Source organism: Hydra viridissima, unplaced genomic scaffold (genome assembly GCF_058129835.1).
Source record: "Hydra viridissima isolate aposymbiotic clone 2 unplaced genomic scaffold, HvirCarnegie_v1 scaffold_10, whole genome shotgun sequence".
NCBI classification, from domain to species: domain Eukaryota; kingdom Metazoa; phylum Cnidaria; class Hydrozoa; order Anthoathecata; family Hydridae; genus Hydra; species Hydra viridissima.
The window spans coordinates 3,503,575-3,521,046 of NW_028324309.1; the positions used below are offsets into that span (position 1 = coordinate 3,503,575).

General features: G+C 32.3%; 2 protein-coding genes across 2 annotated transcripts; both read right to left on the reverse strand.

Moving 5' to 3' along the window:
- Positions 1 to 2,762: 2,762 nt before the first annotated feature.
- On the reverse strand, positions 2,763 to 5,578 carry LOC149882662 (uncharacterized). Its single transcript, XM_090065565.1, has one exon. It carries the CDS (start codon positions 5,392 to 5,394, stop codon positions 3,520 to 3,522), a length of 1,875 nt encoding a protein of 624 aa, XP_089921691.1. The 5' UTR covers positions 5,395 to 5,578; the 3' UTR covers positions 2,763 to 3,519.
- Positions 5,579 to 7,879: 2,301 nt separating this feature from the next.
- On the reverse strand, positions 7,880 to 9,180 carry LOC149882663 (uncharacterized). The gene is made up of 3 exons (XM_090100939.1): positions 9,028 to 9,180; positions 8,652 to 8,916; positions 7,880 to 8,358 (listed from the first exon to the last, which is right to left on the reverse strand). The coding sequence occupies exons 1-3, from the start codon at positions 9,178 to 9,180 to the stop codon at positions 7,880 to 7,882; spliced, it is 897 nt and encodes a 298-aa protein (XP_089957065.1).
- Between the last annotated feature and the right edge of the window lie 8,292 nt (positions 9,181 to 17,472).

Here is a 17,472-nt window from a genome sequence, read left to right on the forward strand (position 1 = left end):
TTTAAAATATTTTCCAAAAGCAATTTTCTTGTGTCATCTGAACCGATAAGTTAAAATATGTTAGTTAACATGTTGTTGCTTTCCTAGTATTGTTTACAATACTGTTAAAAATGGATAGGACGGATCTTTCGAAAATATTAAAACTGATTTTTAAGATGTTGAATATATGATAGCAAGCTTCGAAATCTTAAGTTCCTAAACCACTGCTGAAAAAAAAAGTGCATCTTCTAGCAGATGAGTTTTTTGTAATGTTTTGTTAAAATTTATTCCCTAAAGTTTATTATATGTTGCTTTGGGTGATCATTATTTTTTATCTTTTAGAGAGATTAAAGTTTATCTTCAAAGCTTATTAATCAAAGATCAGAAATGTTTGATATTCAAAGTTGTTATTCTATAAACTTTGATAACACTGAAATCTTTTCAAACCTTCAAATCGTTTCATTTGGTCATGAGATTCGCTGGTTATTAATCTTCTAATGCCGCGTTATTTACATATTTATAGCTTAGAGTATTTAAACTGAGATGGCAAATAAAGTTCGTTATTTGTGTTCTAAAGTTTTTTAGCATAATCAGAAAAGATTGACTTTGCAAAAACTAGCGCCAGCACACAATGACATCACTTTTTTGATGATAGTACTACTATCATCAAAAAAGTATTAACCCAAAAAAATCCTCATTAACATAACTGCATGAAAACAATTACAGTCCATTTTGAAGTCATAATATTTGTGATCAAGACTATCATCAAAGAAGCAAATAATTGTCTATATAAAAAAAATGCTGCGGTGAAAAATGCAACCTTACTTTTTTTGGAGCAACGTCCGAAATGAACAAGGCTAAAAATGCTGAAAGTTAACATATATAAAGTTTTGTGAAACAATATATTATTTTAGAATAGCACTAGTCCAAGTATGAATCTGACAGGTAACCTCCATAGAAAATTTGGCAGGCAGATTAAAATGCATCAAAGGTATACGTGACTAAGTTACTGATGTTGTATCTATATGCTTCTGAAAACATGCTTAGTTGACCATTTTCTTTAAAAAGCTCCTAATTCATTAAAAAAGTTTAAAAGTTACTTTAAAAAGCTGTAATTCCAATATTTGAATAAATGCAACTATATTTAAAACTTTAATTGAGGTATTTTAACTCGAAAAAAAAAAACCTTTTTTTTTTTGGAATGAATAATCTATTAGCTATGTCATTAATGTTCATTAGCATAGAAAAACCAATCTCGACATTGATTCAACTTATACAATGCATATCTCTTGTTAAGTCTTTGACTAATTCTCATTCAAAAGCTTCTTTAAATGCTTAGTTGATTGAACTTGATGGTTTAACAATGGAGTCCAGATTCCTGACCAATATTTTTGACAGGATTTGGAAGTGTTGTTCTAGAACACCAAAGCAATAGTTTTTACTTTTATGAAATGAGCCATTGCTTTGTATTATATGCCGCATATTCTATATTCCGCATTGCTGGAAGATGTATTTGATGAATGTTTGACTAATGCAAAAAATCGCTTTTGCCTAATATTCTACTGTTTAATGCATGTATTCTTACTTGAACTTAGCGTAATGTAATAACGTCTAACTTGTAATTAGCGTTTGCAATACTTTTCGATTACAAATCCCTTATAGATCAAGTTTCTGTTCAACTGCCCAGCAGGCAAAAGACGTGTATAGATCATCTAAGACTACTTTTATTTGCATCTTTCGTGGATGCGTATATTTTATACGTATATTAGACAACGAAAAATAGTCTAATTTCAGTGATTCTATTTATATCCAATTCTAGACGCATAATAGATGTATAAAAAAGATTTAAACATAGATATCTCTTTTCGGTTAAGTATAGATGCATTTAAAACGTCTTCTATAGGTCAGTTTAACAGAAAGAAGAAATTTCTACTATAGACAGAATCGATTTTACAGAGCGATTATTATAAATAACCGCCATTAAAGTGACGTGCATGGCGGATACTTGATTCTGCAAAGAAATAAAAATTTATACGTTGCCAAGTTTATACTAACCTTTGAACGACATAATTCATAATGATGATAATTTTTAATGAGTTTTAAATAATAAAGTTACATGCTATTATAAATTACTTGCTCATATAACGACGAAATATTTTCGTGGTTTCAGTGAATAACATTTTACTAAAATCCCTTCTTGATCTGAAAGAATAGAACGTTATTCTTAAGTTGATATTTTTATTTCGGGATTAAAGTGTAATTTTGATATAAATGTTTATTTTTAAAATAATATATGGTGTTTTTAATAACGCCAAAAACTGCTATAGTGGTCGGCTGTGCACATAACGTATCCATTGAGAGAAATGGTTAAAAACAACAGTGAGAGGGAGGAGTTTTTAGATATTTGACTGGTGCGAGTTACTTGCCTTTTTTTTGTCTTGATATAAGAACATTTTTATTTAGATACAGTTATGCCGTTTACAAAAATTCATACTGACAACGACGTCGTAGATATATTCAAAAGGAACACCAGAAATTATTGTTATCTTTATGTATATCTTTAGACAGTAGACTTAATGTCGAAATCTTCGGAGGAAATAATAGTTCATCTTATGAGAATGAAAAAACATTTGAGGAATATTCCGACCATATTGAGTATTTGTTTTTTGACAATCAATACTCTGATAACCACGAGCTTAATGAGTACGAGCATAACTCAACTTTGAAGAAAGGTTTGTCTGCATGTTTTAGCTTTTGACCAGGTTTAAGGTGGTCCTATACTAATAAAACCAAAATTTTAAAAATACACTCATATTTTATGATTTTCATATAAGAAATAGTGTTTTATATTAAAAGCACAGTAAAGGAAAAAAAAATAAAAAAATTTTTTTTTTGGTCAAAATTTTGGGTCCATGAACCCTAAAAATGGACTAAGCGCTGCGATAAACAGCCTGTAAACTAATAATGGTATGATCATGAAATTTTCACAGCTTTTTAATATCAGATGATTACACTCACCCTGCCAAAATCAAATAATTTAACAAACTATTGAAGCTTTTGTAAGAAAACAGGCTTAAGGCCTAAAAAAAAGCCCTGAAAAGGCGTAGAACCTAGACCTTATTTTTAGAACCAGTTAACTAACATGAATTCTTTTGGTAAGGTGAATGTGCATATATATAATAAACAACTCCTGAAAATTTCAACACAATCAGACAAACCAATCTCAAGATATTTATCGCAGCGTGCTTAAAACTCACATATTGAGAAAAACAATTATAAAGATTTTTAATGAAAAAAAAATTTTTCAATATATAAAAAGGTCAAAAAATTATTGAAAAACAAAACGACTTGAGCATTATTGAAAACACAGAAAAAAAAAAAAAAGTGAAAACTCTGATATTTGAAAAACAGTTAACCAAAATAGAATTATTCAATGAAAAAAAGCTTGAATATAAAAAGATAATATACAATAACTACGTTACAAAATACAATAACTGCCTTAACATAAATTTAATTTTAAAAATAACAAAAAACTAATATCTAAAAAACTCCTGCTTCATAAGATACACCTTCACTTTCATTTACTTTATCTGTAAAACCTTTTCGTTGGGCACAAAGCAGCTTTCTTCTTTGTTTTATTGAGTCAAGCGACTTCTTTTCCATCATCTTTATTCTTTCTTGGTCTATTTTGGTACAGTACTGAGTAGCAAATGTACCTGGTGTAACATTTAAATTTTCAAATATGTTCAATATACCAGAAATACCATCATTAAATGAAATTACTGCTGATGCAACACTTATTTCTAAAGTGGTACGGCAAACAAAAATCTCTTTAGGATAACGCTTCCAAATGATAGCATTAATAGATTCATTTGAGTTTTGAGTTTTGCCATGTAAACATCTACTAAGAAGCTTATCATCACTAAGGTCAAGAAAAATGGGTTTAATTTTATCCCTAATAATAATTGGTATTCCAGGTTTTTCCTTGTAAGTTTTTGCGTTATTAATTTTATCACACTGATATTTACACCAAGATTCATTAGTTTGAGGACACATATAGTGTCGTAATTCCAAACTCAAAGCATCTGAGCAGTGAAACAAAACAGCACCAATTGCTTTTTTCATTTGGTAAACTGTTGAACCAGTACTTTTACGCACTGCAATACCATAATAATTTTGAAGTTTATTAATCAACTTATCAGTTAATCGACCTTTACCTCCTAATGATTTGCCATCTGCCAACTTGGTTTTGTTGGTGGATTTGAGTTTACGTAGTCTATTACCAACTCGTTTTTGCACATGTCCTACACATTCTAATTTTTCAACAATCAAACCTGGGTAGGGATCACTTTTTAAAACCTCAGCATATGCTTTGGAATCCCCATCTCCAATGTAATGAGTATATCGAAGTCCCCTTTTGTCTATAGATTTCATAAAACAATCTACAATTCCGGAAACTTCCATAGATCCAGCAGATCCTTCGTGATTAATTAAACAATCATGAGTTTCCAAAAAATTTTCATAAAGTTCTGGATCGCTATCTTTTCTTGATTCCCATGATGTACAGGCATTGCATATTTTTGAAAGAACTCGATAGTCAACACATTTCCCTGAGTCACTAGCAATAACAGTAACAACACCATTAAGTGAGAAATGACCCCTTTTTTGCCAAGTTCCATCACAGGAAACAACTACATCAGCTAATACATTAATATCAAAATCATTTGGTTGGATATTGTTGTTAAGATATCGAAATTCATTTGCTGCATTTTTCATTTTCACATCAGCTACACTTTGGTATATCATATGAATTTTATCTTGAATATCATTAAATGCTTTTATGTTCATTGGAGGAGGTAAGTTCATTAGACCACAAAATTTTTCCAAACCAGAATGACCTTTTCCTATCTCTCTTATGGCAACAACAGATCTATAATTTATTTCAAATGGTGACATTCCTGGACCTTGCTTTTCAATCTCTTTGCTAGAATAAAAAGACTGTTTCCAATCGCACGAAGATGTTGTACAAGAAATGTTTAAAAACACAGCCAAGCCTTTCTTTTTTGATAAATCAGTTGAGATTTCAATTGAATTATTATGACATTGAGGACAATGTCCAATCAAAGTAACAATTGATTTTAAAATGTCTGCGTCAATAAGTATAAAGCATGAAGGCAATTTATTTGAATCATTATTTTTTGCATTACTATTTTTACTGCTATGTGATAACTTTTTTGAAGATGTTGATGTCAAGATATTTGATTGAGTTGAGTTAGTGATTTCCAATTTAGAAGTTAAATTGATGCTGACTGTTGATGCTGAGGAAAATTGATTTCCTCTAAAGTACTTTTTTTTGAAAATCCTGTTACCACCTGCTTTCCTTCTTAAATTTGAATCACATTTATTTTTTCCCATAATAAAAACAAGCACGAGGCACAAAGTATAACTCAAAGCTGATTTTTCTATAAGTAATATATGTAAACATAGTAATTGTACTTAAAAATCATGGCTTATTTAGGAAAATAAACATGAAACAGTTACTGGCACCAGTGTCAAAAACTAAAAGTAAATGGCGCAATATTCTAAAACGCCTATTTTCTAATATAAATAACCCGTTGCTAAGGCCGTTGCTAAGAAAATTATTTAACTTCACTGTGAAACTTGCTATTTTAGAGCATTTTTAAATTCACTCCCTATAATGATCTATATATATTTAGAATGTAGAATGTTTGGGCTTCAAAAATATGCAATTTTTGAAAAATCGATTTTTTTGATTTTTTTTAGTATAGGACCACCTTAAGTATTGTATAAATAGTTAAACGAATCTCTTTAATAGCCAAAGTTTTTAAAGAAGGAAAGATCAAGAATTGCTCTTGATCCAAACCCTAAGAAAAGTGAAAGGAAGTTATCAATAATGGTATGTAGTAAAGTAAAATAATATGTGACCTTTTAAGTGTTTATCTGTCAAAGTAAGGTTTTCTTTAGCACCTGAATTTTTATTTTAATTCAAGCCAGTTTAACTGATAATTTGCATGTATTAAGTTTTTTCGTAAATACAATATCGCAAAGTAGTTTGTTTACAGTCCAGACTATTTTTATTAGGATTCCAGTCTGCCCCTTTTGCCGCTGTCTGGTTCTATGCAAGAAGTTAACGCTGATATAAAAAGTAAGCTTTCAAAAATGTTAATCCAACTACTGGGAGTGAATAAAATAACAAGTGATATATTTTTTTGGGGTTTTTTTTTATTCATTCCTTACTTTTACAATTTTTATTATGTTAGTGGTCAGTGATGTATCTAGAAGTTATTTAGGGACACAGGTAAAAAGAGTTTCAGCTTATACTTTGAGGACCTGTTTTTTTAAACAACAAAAAAAAAAAAAATAGTCAGTGCACAACTGTATGGATATTTGTAAAAAAAAAATCACTTTTTCAAAAAACAATATTTGCAGAAAAAAATGATCCTTGATTTCAGAATTTGAGAACCAGTGCCCAAATACTTTGAATGCTGTCAGAACAGTCTGTATTACCCTCTAAAAAAAACTTACTTATGACTTATATTTAATTTTACTAATTTGCTCTGGAGTTATGGCAGAATATTTTGGGTGCCTAAACCGGTATATTAGTGTCAAAATCAGCCTAGATATGTCACTAGGGTGTATGTACCCATACATTGTTAGGATCAATTAATAAACAACTAACAGGATTTTTTTGCTATTCGGTTTCATGAGCTAAATAATAACTTTGAGGTAACTACTGACCTTTTTCTCAATGGTCAGTAGTGTGGGGAATTATTTAGACTTTCCCTGAGACACTAAAGAGTCACTTTTCCTTTTTTAACTTGGTAATATATTTTACATCTGAATGCGAATCAACGCATTTTAAAAAATACACTCTCCTTTTATACATTTTTACAATCGCATCATTTTTATACATTTAATGCATTAACAATCACATACATTAACACCTACGCAAATTTGCACCTATAATCATTAACACCTACACACATTAGCACCTACAAAAAATTAACACCTTCACACACACTAGTTACATCTTGAAGACGTTATTTGCGAAAAACCCTCCCCCGATTAAACTGAGACTTCGGCTTTGATCAACTATCTTCCATCTCGTCTTCCATGATGTAACTGATCTTTTGTCTTGCATCCAATACTGCCAGTCTTGTTTTTCTTTTTAAGGTATCCTCTTCAGCTCTGGTTTCCAAATTCTCGTCTAAGTCGATTCCGTTTTCTGCCCCACAATCCATTTCAAAGTCACACACCAACTGAATTGGTCGTTCAATAACATAACCATTTCCCAGGCGTATTTTAAAGTCACAAATAACTCCTTCTTTCCCTTTAATGTTATTTTCAATTCGTCCAATATTGAGAAGTGCCTTGTCCTTCACATCGTCTTTAATGAGCACCATGCCTCCGAAACCTGAGAGTTTCACGTTGCCTCTCTTTTCCCTTTCTTGTTGTCGTTCTTCCATTGCGTGCACGTACTCGTTCATTCATCTTTTCCTTAAGTGATTCTTACAATTTTTCACTAACTTGACTCTCCGTAGTGCGCTATCGCCCCTTGTTATTAAATCGATATCTTCTTCTAGCAAAACTGCAGGTCTTCTCCTCATTATTACATTTGGCGATAATACTTGATTATCGAATTGTTCTCTTTGGTAGCAAAGTGGCCTATTGTTCATAGCGCATTTCACATCCAACAATACTTCTTCCAATATTAAGAAGCTTAGGATGTCCATACCGATTGTTTTTGACAAACTTTTCTTCATTGTTCCGATTAATCTTTCAAACAAACCTCCCCACCACGGCGCCCTTGATAATTTAAACCTCCGTTTTATGGCTGTGGTAGCAGGATAGTTCGCCAGATTTTCATCCTTCTTAAGTGTTAAGAACCACTTCCCTGTTGCCACAAAGTCTTTGCGTTATAATTAATCATCATTTTTGGTGGTCCTTTTGTTGCAACAAACTCCTTTAAAATTCTCTGAAATTCTACTGCCGATAGATCATGGCAAAGTCTAAGGTAGACGGCTCTTGTACATGCGCATGTAAATAGTGCTACATAGCATTTTTCGATCAACTTTTCTGGTGCACTATACTTTAGCGGACCGGCAAAATCAACACCTGTAACTGTAAACGGTTCGATATCTTCAGTTCTAAAGCGTTGTAACATTGCTCTCGTTGGTGGTAACAGCGGTTTCACTCTATATCTCTTACATAAATTGCATTCACGAATGACTCTTTTCACGGCAACTCTCAAATTTGGTATCCAAAATCCTTCTCTTATGCTACTCGTGGTATCTCCTACTCCCCCGTGTAACGTTTTCGCGTGATGATGCTCAATAATTCTTAGAGTTAGCTGAAATCCTTTGGGTACAAATATTGGATTATACCCAAAGACTTTTCCGTGACATCTCTAAAGCTGTTTTTCATCCTGTTTAAGCTCCATATCGGACTTTATTGCAACAGCTTCTTGCAGTAACTTAAGATTCATCAACTCCGCTTCTATCATCTCCTCAGCCTTCAGTGGTCCTGTTATTTTTTCTTTACTCCGACAATTGTAAATAAACCTTTTTATAAAGGATGATATTCTTAATACTTGTGTTTACTCAACATTTATTTAAATATATGATGTTCCTTTATTTCTTCTGTTGCAATACTGACGTTCTCTTTCACACCAAAATTTTTACATGATGCGTACGGCACTTCTATTATTTCTGATTGGATTGGCAAATTTTCCTTTCGTTTCAACCATATAGGTCCATTGAGCCACAAGCTTGATAATTTATCAGGACTCAATCCTCTTGTTCCAAGATCAGTTGGGTTTTCTTTTGTTGGGACATAAAGCCATTTTACTCCTCCATTCAATAAGATCTGTTGAACTCGGTTCCTGAGAAACTGTGACCAACTACCCCTTTCTTTTAACTAGTAAAGTACCGCAGTACTTTCAACCCATTGATATACTTTGATAATATTATACTTGTTTAATGTCTTCCTAACATGATTCATTAACTTGCTCAAGGTGCGCTCTGCTACCAGCTCATTTGTAGGAATACTAAGATCCCTTGGTGCGATCCGTGCTTTCGCTACAAGTAGGTTGCTCGTTTTTGACTTTTGATGCCTCACTGCTATGTAGACGCATGCACATACTGCTAATTTATTTGCGTCTAAAAATTCATAGAGCTCCATTTTAATGGTTCTTTCAGACAGAACGCTCCGCGGAATTGAAATAGTTCTTTTAACTCTTATTGCCTTGATCCAGGTTTTCCTTTCTTCTGAAAGTTCATTTAGAATTTGTTGATCCCATCCGAGTTTTAACGATCATAGTCGACTGTATAGTATTTTTCCAGTGATTAAAACAGGGGCACTAAATCCCAATACGTCAAAGACACTGTTGATAGCGGATAGCATTGTCCTTTTTGTTATCACTTCTTTATTTCCGAAAGTGATGCATGTAGTAAAGTCAATCAATAGTTGATCAGTTTCTTTGTTCCAAGGAATCTCATGTATTTTTGTTGATTTAACCTCAGCGTCGCTTTCCAATTTGCTCAAGTTGCTATGCTAATTGTGCAGCTGGAAGCCAGCTTCCATTAAGATTTCCTTTGATTCATTTTTAAACCTGATAAGTTCATCTTCCATTTCTCCACCTTCTTGTATATCATCGATATAAGTATCTTCTTCCAAAGCAAGCACCGTTTTTAGATAAATGTACTTGCATTTTGATATTTGCTTTTTAATGGTAGCACCAAGAATGTATGGGCTTAAACTTGAACCAAAAATCACCGTTGTAAATTGTAAATCCGTTAATTCCATTTTCTTAACTTCTCCGTTAATTCCATGAAGATGATTGAGCGACTTTTCTAGCTGTACAATCAAAAACATTTCTCATTTTCGTTGACTCGGCATATTCTTTGATTACCGCTTGATGAGGAACGTAGTGAATAATTTCTCCCGTAGATTTTTCTAGTGCCAATTCCAACATTTCCTCATTGATCTGTTTCATCATTATATCATTATAATGTTCTAGTTTTTTTAAGTTTTTTCAATCGAGTCGTCACACTTCCCAATCTTTTAAGAGCCAGATTTCTATTATTTGGCAGTTTAACAACACACTTTTTTGATGGCATTCTGGTTTCATAATAACCTTTGTCTGTTTGATGCAGTTTTTCGCTGAAGTCTTGGTGGGACATTGACTCGCTGTTTGTGTCTGATAATCAAAGTACTTCTAAACTACACATTTGCTCGAACTCATCACGACCAGTTTTCAATAAGAAACTTTTCTCAATACCAGAACTCAATTGCGTACGCCTCCCGGAAAAAGTCCATCCCAACATAGTTAGTTCGGCTCCTGGATCTTTATACGGATTTTTTCCGAGAACCACCGGTTCCGTGGTTTTTATTCGCTGATAATCAGGAGCACCGAGTATGATGTGAACAGGTTGAAGTTTGTCATTCCCATCATCATCGCTAAATTTTAGTCTTCTCATTTTTTCAAAATGCTTTTTAACATCCTTGATCATCGGATTTGATGATGTGTATACAGAGTATGAAAACGTGCACTTGTGCACCTCCGTGTCCAGCACATTCTGATTGGTTGTTTCAAATTCATCACGTGATCATGACGTTGTCGTTCGCATCATCGATGACGTCATCATGTCGTCACGTTCATGAATTTCACCAATCACGTTGTGTCGTCGTGCAAGCACGACTCCCCAACATGATTGTTTCATCCATGAACGTGACGACATGATGACGTCATCGATGATGCGAACAACAACGTCATGATCACGTGATGAATTTGAAACAACCAATCAGAATGTGCTGGACACGGAGGTGCACAAATGCATGTTTTCATCCTCTGTATACAAATGTATGAATAGGGAATAGCTGAAAAATAAAAATTCATCAGAAACAGCTTCCATTATAGAAAAAATGAATAAAATATACATTTAAAAAATATATGTATAAAATATATAATAAAAAAACACCGTTTAAAAACGTAATAAATACCGTGTAAAATAATGTAAAAAAACCGTGTAAAAATAATGAAAAAAACACCGTTAAAATATACTAAAAAATGCACACTTTTACTAGGGAAATTCCCTGAGAAATTACTAGTTTCCAGTCCCCAAAGTCACTAAACCGCGCATTTTTACAAATAAAGAAAAAATAAAATGAACAACAAAGTTACCTTCCTTCGACGCCATTTTGGAAAAAATTTGAGTAGAGCTTCGCCGTCCGATCTCCTTTGGGGCTTTCGCCCAAATGACAGATTAACGTTCGCACCGGTATATATAGACAAAACGGCCCTTAAGTAAACAAACGACGGCCCTTAAGTAAACAAACCGTTGCGGGGGGTCCTAAACTGACCAATCAGATTGCAGAGAAAAGTAAACAAAAAAACCAACCGACCAATCAGATTGCAGAGAAAAGTAAACAAAAGAAAAATCGACCAATCAGATTGCAGAGAAAAGTAAACAAAAGAAAAACCGGGGGTAAAATAGAAAAGAAGACGGGTGTAATGAATAAATTATTATTCAATTGTTACACATATGTCCATAGAGATAAATACATATTCTTCCGCTCCGTATTCGTTGAATTCAAAACTTTCATCTAAATATTTTTCATCAACAGGGATAAGGTGATGAAGATTGTTATGTTTTGTAACATAAACGTGTTCGTTTCTTGAACAAACGATAAACAAGGTTCGTTCGCCATCGGCTCTGTAATAGTTTTCAACTAAAGCGGTGGGTGAAAACGAAATAGCGTAATTATCTGTTAACCAATGCCGATCTAATTCATATTCATTTGGAATTCGAGTAATATCGAGAATCGTCGGTTTGCAGTTTGTTCGATCTTTTGAGAAATAGATAACGAGAACCATATTTTTATTTTTTTTTTTAAAAAAAGCCTATATATAAAAAGAAGGTATTAAATAAATTAATTTGAGCGCTCTAATTGAACAAAAAAAACACCGTTAAAAATAGATAAAATAATGATGCTAAATAATAAATAAAGTTATAATATATATTAGTTAATAGAATAAATTTTGAAAAAAAAATGAGCGGAAGAAGATACATGCCTCCTTATCCTTATCGTGGAAACGGATTAAAAAAAAAAGCGACAAAAAGAAAAAGACAGAGAGGAGGAGGTGAATTAACCAACAAAGCTGTTGAAATATTATCTCCTCTTCCATTGGCGTTTACCGAAAGTGCTAGTAGATATTTGGTGAAGAAAGCTTTAGACAAATTATCACCTAGTAAAAAAAAGTTTGTAGTGATACCAAGTTCTACAACATCAACAAACGTTTCATCGATCAATTCATCGAGATATGACGATTAAAAATCCATTTAAAAGATTAAGAAGATGGTGGAAAAAGATGAAAGAGAAAAAACGAATAAATAGAATAAAACCTGTTCATTACGAATATTGGTTTATAAAAGAATAAATATTTACAATGTATATTAAAATCGTATTTTTTGCAATCGTTTAAATGCTGTTGAATTTGTGATAGAATTAAATCTATTTTCAATCTGTTCTGATACACCCCATAGATATGCACAACATCTCAATCGATCGACAAAATCGGTAATGTTTACAGCTGTTTGAAGAAAAACAGCGATAGCGCTTTCGATTTCTCTCTCGCCGATGTTTGTGTTTCGATCGTTGTTTGTATCGTCTAAAAGTTTAGTTATTTCCTTGAGCGGTATTAGATTTTCTTTGTCGAGCGAAAGGAGAAACAAATAATGATGCTTGCATTTCCATATGTCTTCCCATTCGTTGACAATGTAAGGATTAAATCGAGCATAGCAGTGGTTACATTTTTTATTACAGTTCATCTAAATACAATAATTAAAACCGTTTAAATACGAATAAAAACAAATATATATATTGGTATAAGCTAAAAAAAAGGAATTAATAATAAAAAATGGAGAATAATAGCGAGAAAAAAAGTTGTATTAAGCAAATAATGGATATAATAAAACAAAATAAAATATCAAGTTTGATTTTGATAATTATTATTGTATTTTTTGCTTTATATTTTGGAAAAGAAAAAGCGCAACAGCTTCAATTAGCTATCGATTGGATTGCTACAGTATCACCTAATTTTACCAATAACAATAATCGTGTAAAAACTACATTATTTACAACAAAAAAAACAGTGTTTTATCGACGCTGTTGTTTTAACAATGAAACGAGCTTAATAAATGCGAATTGAATTGTGATAAATTGATCATCGGATCATCAGCATCTTTGTTTTGGTGAATTTCTCGATGTTTGCGTAGACAACTGAAGCATAAAGAGATATGACAGGTCTTGCATTTTGTAGAGTATATAGAAGTTTTATCCATATATATTTCACAAACAAAACAAATTGTAAAACCGCTTTTTTGGTGAGCGTAATATTCGTGCAATCTTTTTTTCATTTTTTTCCATTTTTTTAAATAGATCAAGGCTATTTTGTTGCTTTTCTGTAATGATTCATTTAAATTGTTTTCATTTTTTCGCGATTCGATGTAGTGACGAATCTTTCTGCTTAATTTGTAAAACGTATCAAGTGCGATTTTTGATTTTTGTTCGACATTCGTTTTATAATCTTCATCTTCGTTTTCGTCCGTTACAAGTCTAATTTTACATTCGACGTTTGACATTAGATCGAGAATTTTTTCTTCTTTTGTATTTTGCATTGTTATGTATGTACTAAAGAATAGAGAATATATATTTGTAAAATAAAAGTTATTTTTTCATAACAACGTTAAAAATAATTTTTTCGAAATATTCTTTCCAATATATTTTCCAAAATTCGTTGCAACAACATTTGCAACAGCACAACGATTGATGTTCTTCGTTTTTATCGATTTCGATTTTTAGTTGACCAAGCAACATAACTTTTTCAAAGGCGTCGTTTATTTCCTTGCTCAACGTTTTTTGTTCCATTGTAATTATATTTTAATCTAAAAAAAATTACAGATTACAAAAATGACAGATAAATTAAATAAACATTAAATCTTTTCGATCTATTGTGGTAAATATGTGATTCCAATAAACGCGTTCATGTTTTGATATTTCATCTTCCATGGAATAGCCTTTCATTCGCATCCACCTTCGTACAGTTTCGTGTGATTTTTCGTATGACTTTTCTCGATCGTAATCGTAATCGATCGTGTCCAAATTGTAGTGACTAATGTTCAATTCTCTTCCCATTTTTTTCCAATCAATTCCAATGCGTAACGATACAAAATTAACAAATTCTCGATATTTCATTTTTTTTTTTTAATAACTAAAAATTAAAAACAAAAAAAAACAATATATATTTTTATATAATTAATTTTACACCCTCTTTCAACAAAGAGTCGCACATTTCTTTTCGTTTCTTTTCATCGCTCTTCATTATTTCGGGCAAACGCTTTATAATATCGTTATCGATATCGACAGTGTTTCCTTCATCGTCATTTTGAATAATGTAAATATCTCCTCTGATCGATCTAAGGAGCGGATATTCTTTCACGTGAGCATTTCTCGGATAAGGAAAAGGTTTGATTGCGTATAAAGCGGTATGATGAGGAGATAAAACGAGATATTCTTCCATCTTTGGTATTTTTCTCACGTTGGTTAACCTCGGTTTTCGCAACTCACTTTTTGATAAATGAAGAATGCGCACCATTATTATTATGATGCTAAAAAAAACAAACAAACAAAACAATATAAAATCAAGATAAAAATTTACACAAACAAGGATTGTCGTCAATAATCATCGATTTTCCTTCTTCGTTTTGAATTATTGTACGAGCGTGATTTTTACAATAAGATAAAGACGTTTTATCTACAACATAAACGTCGTATTTAGCAAACAATTCGTCGAGGAACGTTTTCTTTTTAATGTAAAAATCTGCAAAACATTCGTGATTTTCTAACCAATCGTTTAATTTATCGTTTGCGAGTTGTAAAAGCGTTTCTTTTTTTTCTTTTTTCCATTGTTTTTCGACTTGACAACACGCGCAATTGCAACAAATCGAATCGATCTTTCTGAGTCGACGAATATCTTCTTTTTTTTTTCGAATATAACTCATGAAACGAGACGTTTTCCATTCTAACGCTTTTTTTTCAAATTGTTTTTTTTCACATCGTTTACACAAACAGTCAAACATCTGGAAAAAAAAGGAGTGATTTTTTATTAGAATTTTTTTATTTGGTTGTTATAAAAAGACAATCTTTGGTTAGAGTTTAAACCCTTTTCTTTCAAACCGTAAGGATCTACAGCGATTTGTTGTTGTTGTTGTTGTTGTTGTTGTTGTTGTTGTATAACCAAAGGAGGTGGTAATTTCTTTACCTGTCTTTTTTCTTCGTTATCCGTTTCTGCATTTGTTATTTTTCTTTTATTATTATTCATCTAAAATAAAACAAATAACAATTATATATTGTATTTTTTACAAAAGTTATGCAAGTTAGATATTTTACACAAGTTGCAAATAAAAACGTTCAATATTTCGTCCCAATCTCCGTATTCTTCTGTATTGCATTGCGAACACGTGTCGTATTCAAATTCGTGCGACTGTATCGTTTCGCTTTCGTAAAACATATCTTCGTACATTTCTTGAATTTGGTCTTCGATTAGCTTCATTTGCGAGGTGAGCTTTTCTCGCGCCTTTTCGTATATTTCACCGTGCAATTCGATTTGTCGGTTAAACGAGCTTACCACCGCTTTAACAAACATCTTTTTAGGATTTTCATAATCAGATTCTTCCACTACACAATCTAGCGTAAAGTGTAGATTAAGCGGTTCGCTATCGTTAAAATAGCAAACTTTTATTTTGCGAACAAAAGAGACCGCGTTCAAAGACTCTAAAGACGGTGTTGTCGATTTCAAGGTCAAAAAATCATCGACGCGATTGAACAATTTCGTTTTCCAAATCATTTCGTTATCGTTCAATCCGATATCGATCCAAAAATACGATACTGTAGAAGATACGTTTCCATCTTTGTTTATGCATTCGTCTTCAAAAGCGATACGAGTTACAGTGTGAGGATCGTTTTTATAATCAAAATCTCGAAAAGGTGGATTTTTCAATGTCGTAGCTGCACTCGGTATCAAGCCGTACTCAATCATAGTGGGTATCATTCTGTTGCTGCCAAAGTAAAACATGTCAAACATTTCATCGCGCATGCTCTTTAGTCTCGTTTCGATTCTTTCATAATCGTTTTTGAGTTTTTCGAGTTCTTCTACAAACGTTTGTTCTTTCAAGTCTATTTGTTTGCTAAAAGACGCCATCAAAGCGTTAACCAAAGTAAGACCTTGATACTTGTAATCAAATTTGTTAAGTTCTCGATCTAAAATAACGAGTTCTTTAGAATTGTGAAAATAACAAACTTTAATTTTGCGAATAATCGAAGGATCATCCTGTGGTGGTGGAGACAAGTCGTAGCGATACAACTCTTCTCTCGATTTTTCATCATTCCACTCAATGTCAATCCAAAACACCTTTTGGTTGCATCTTTGATCGTTGTTTTGTTCATCGTCGGGCGAATGAAAAACACATTCGTCGTATACTTCCAAACGAGTAGAAAATGCCTTTTTTTTTTTATTATTATTAATTTTTTTTACAATCTGAAAAAAAAACACATTTCATATATATTTCATGTATATTAAAAACAAACAAAAAAAAATTACAATGTGATATCGACAGCGTTAATTTGTTCCGGCTCGGGATAAAAAGGAGTGAAAAATTTTCTCAATCTTTCGTTGTTATCAATGCAAAATTCGATAGCTTGAATTTCTTGAACGTTAAAGTCGTCCTTCATTACTTTCTTAGCCTTCCAAGGATTTTCGTTATGTTCGCGATTCCAAACAGTGTTTTGATAATTGATACATTCTTTGATGATTTTCATCATGATTTCGGGATTGGAAGGATCAACGAGTTGAACGAAAAAGATATCCATTTCATCGCGAATTTCATAGGTGCGTTCTTTGGCGTTGTTCAAAATCATGGTTCGTTTGACAGAAGGATCGTCACTACAAAACTTTTTTTCAGCTCTGTAAAAAAGCAAGTGTTGTTCGACGCATTTTTTATATTCTAACAAAGAATACGAAGGCATACCGTTTTTGATGGTTGTCCAACGACGATCCGCTTTCAAAGGTAAATTTACTTTGATGGGTTTTTGGTAAAAAGCCGGATCGAGAGACGTATAGACTTTGTTCAAAGTGAGAGTGTCCAGTTGAAAAAGAGGAACAACGTGTGCTTGAACATAACCTCCTCCGTTGTTAGATTCGTTGACTACCTTTTCTACGTTTGAAATCATGTAGCAAGTAGCTTCGGATAAGTTTGGATAACCGAATTTCATTTTTTTTGTTTTCTTCTTTTTTTTCTTCTTGATGAGAGTTGCTGCTTCTTGTTCGCTTTGGTTTCGAATGATTTTTTATCGAAAAAAACGTCGTATTTATACGGTAAATCGGTTTAAACAGGTGATTAAATAAACGGTTGC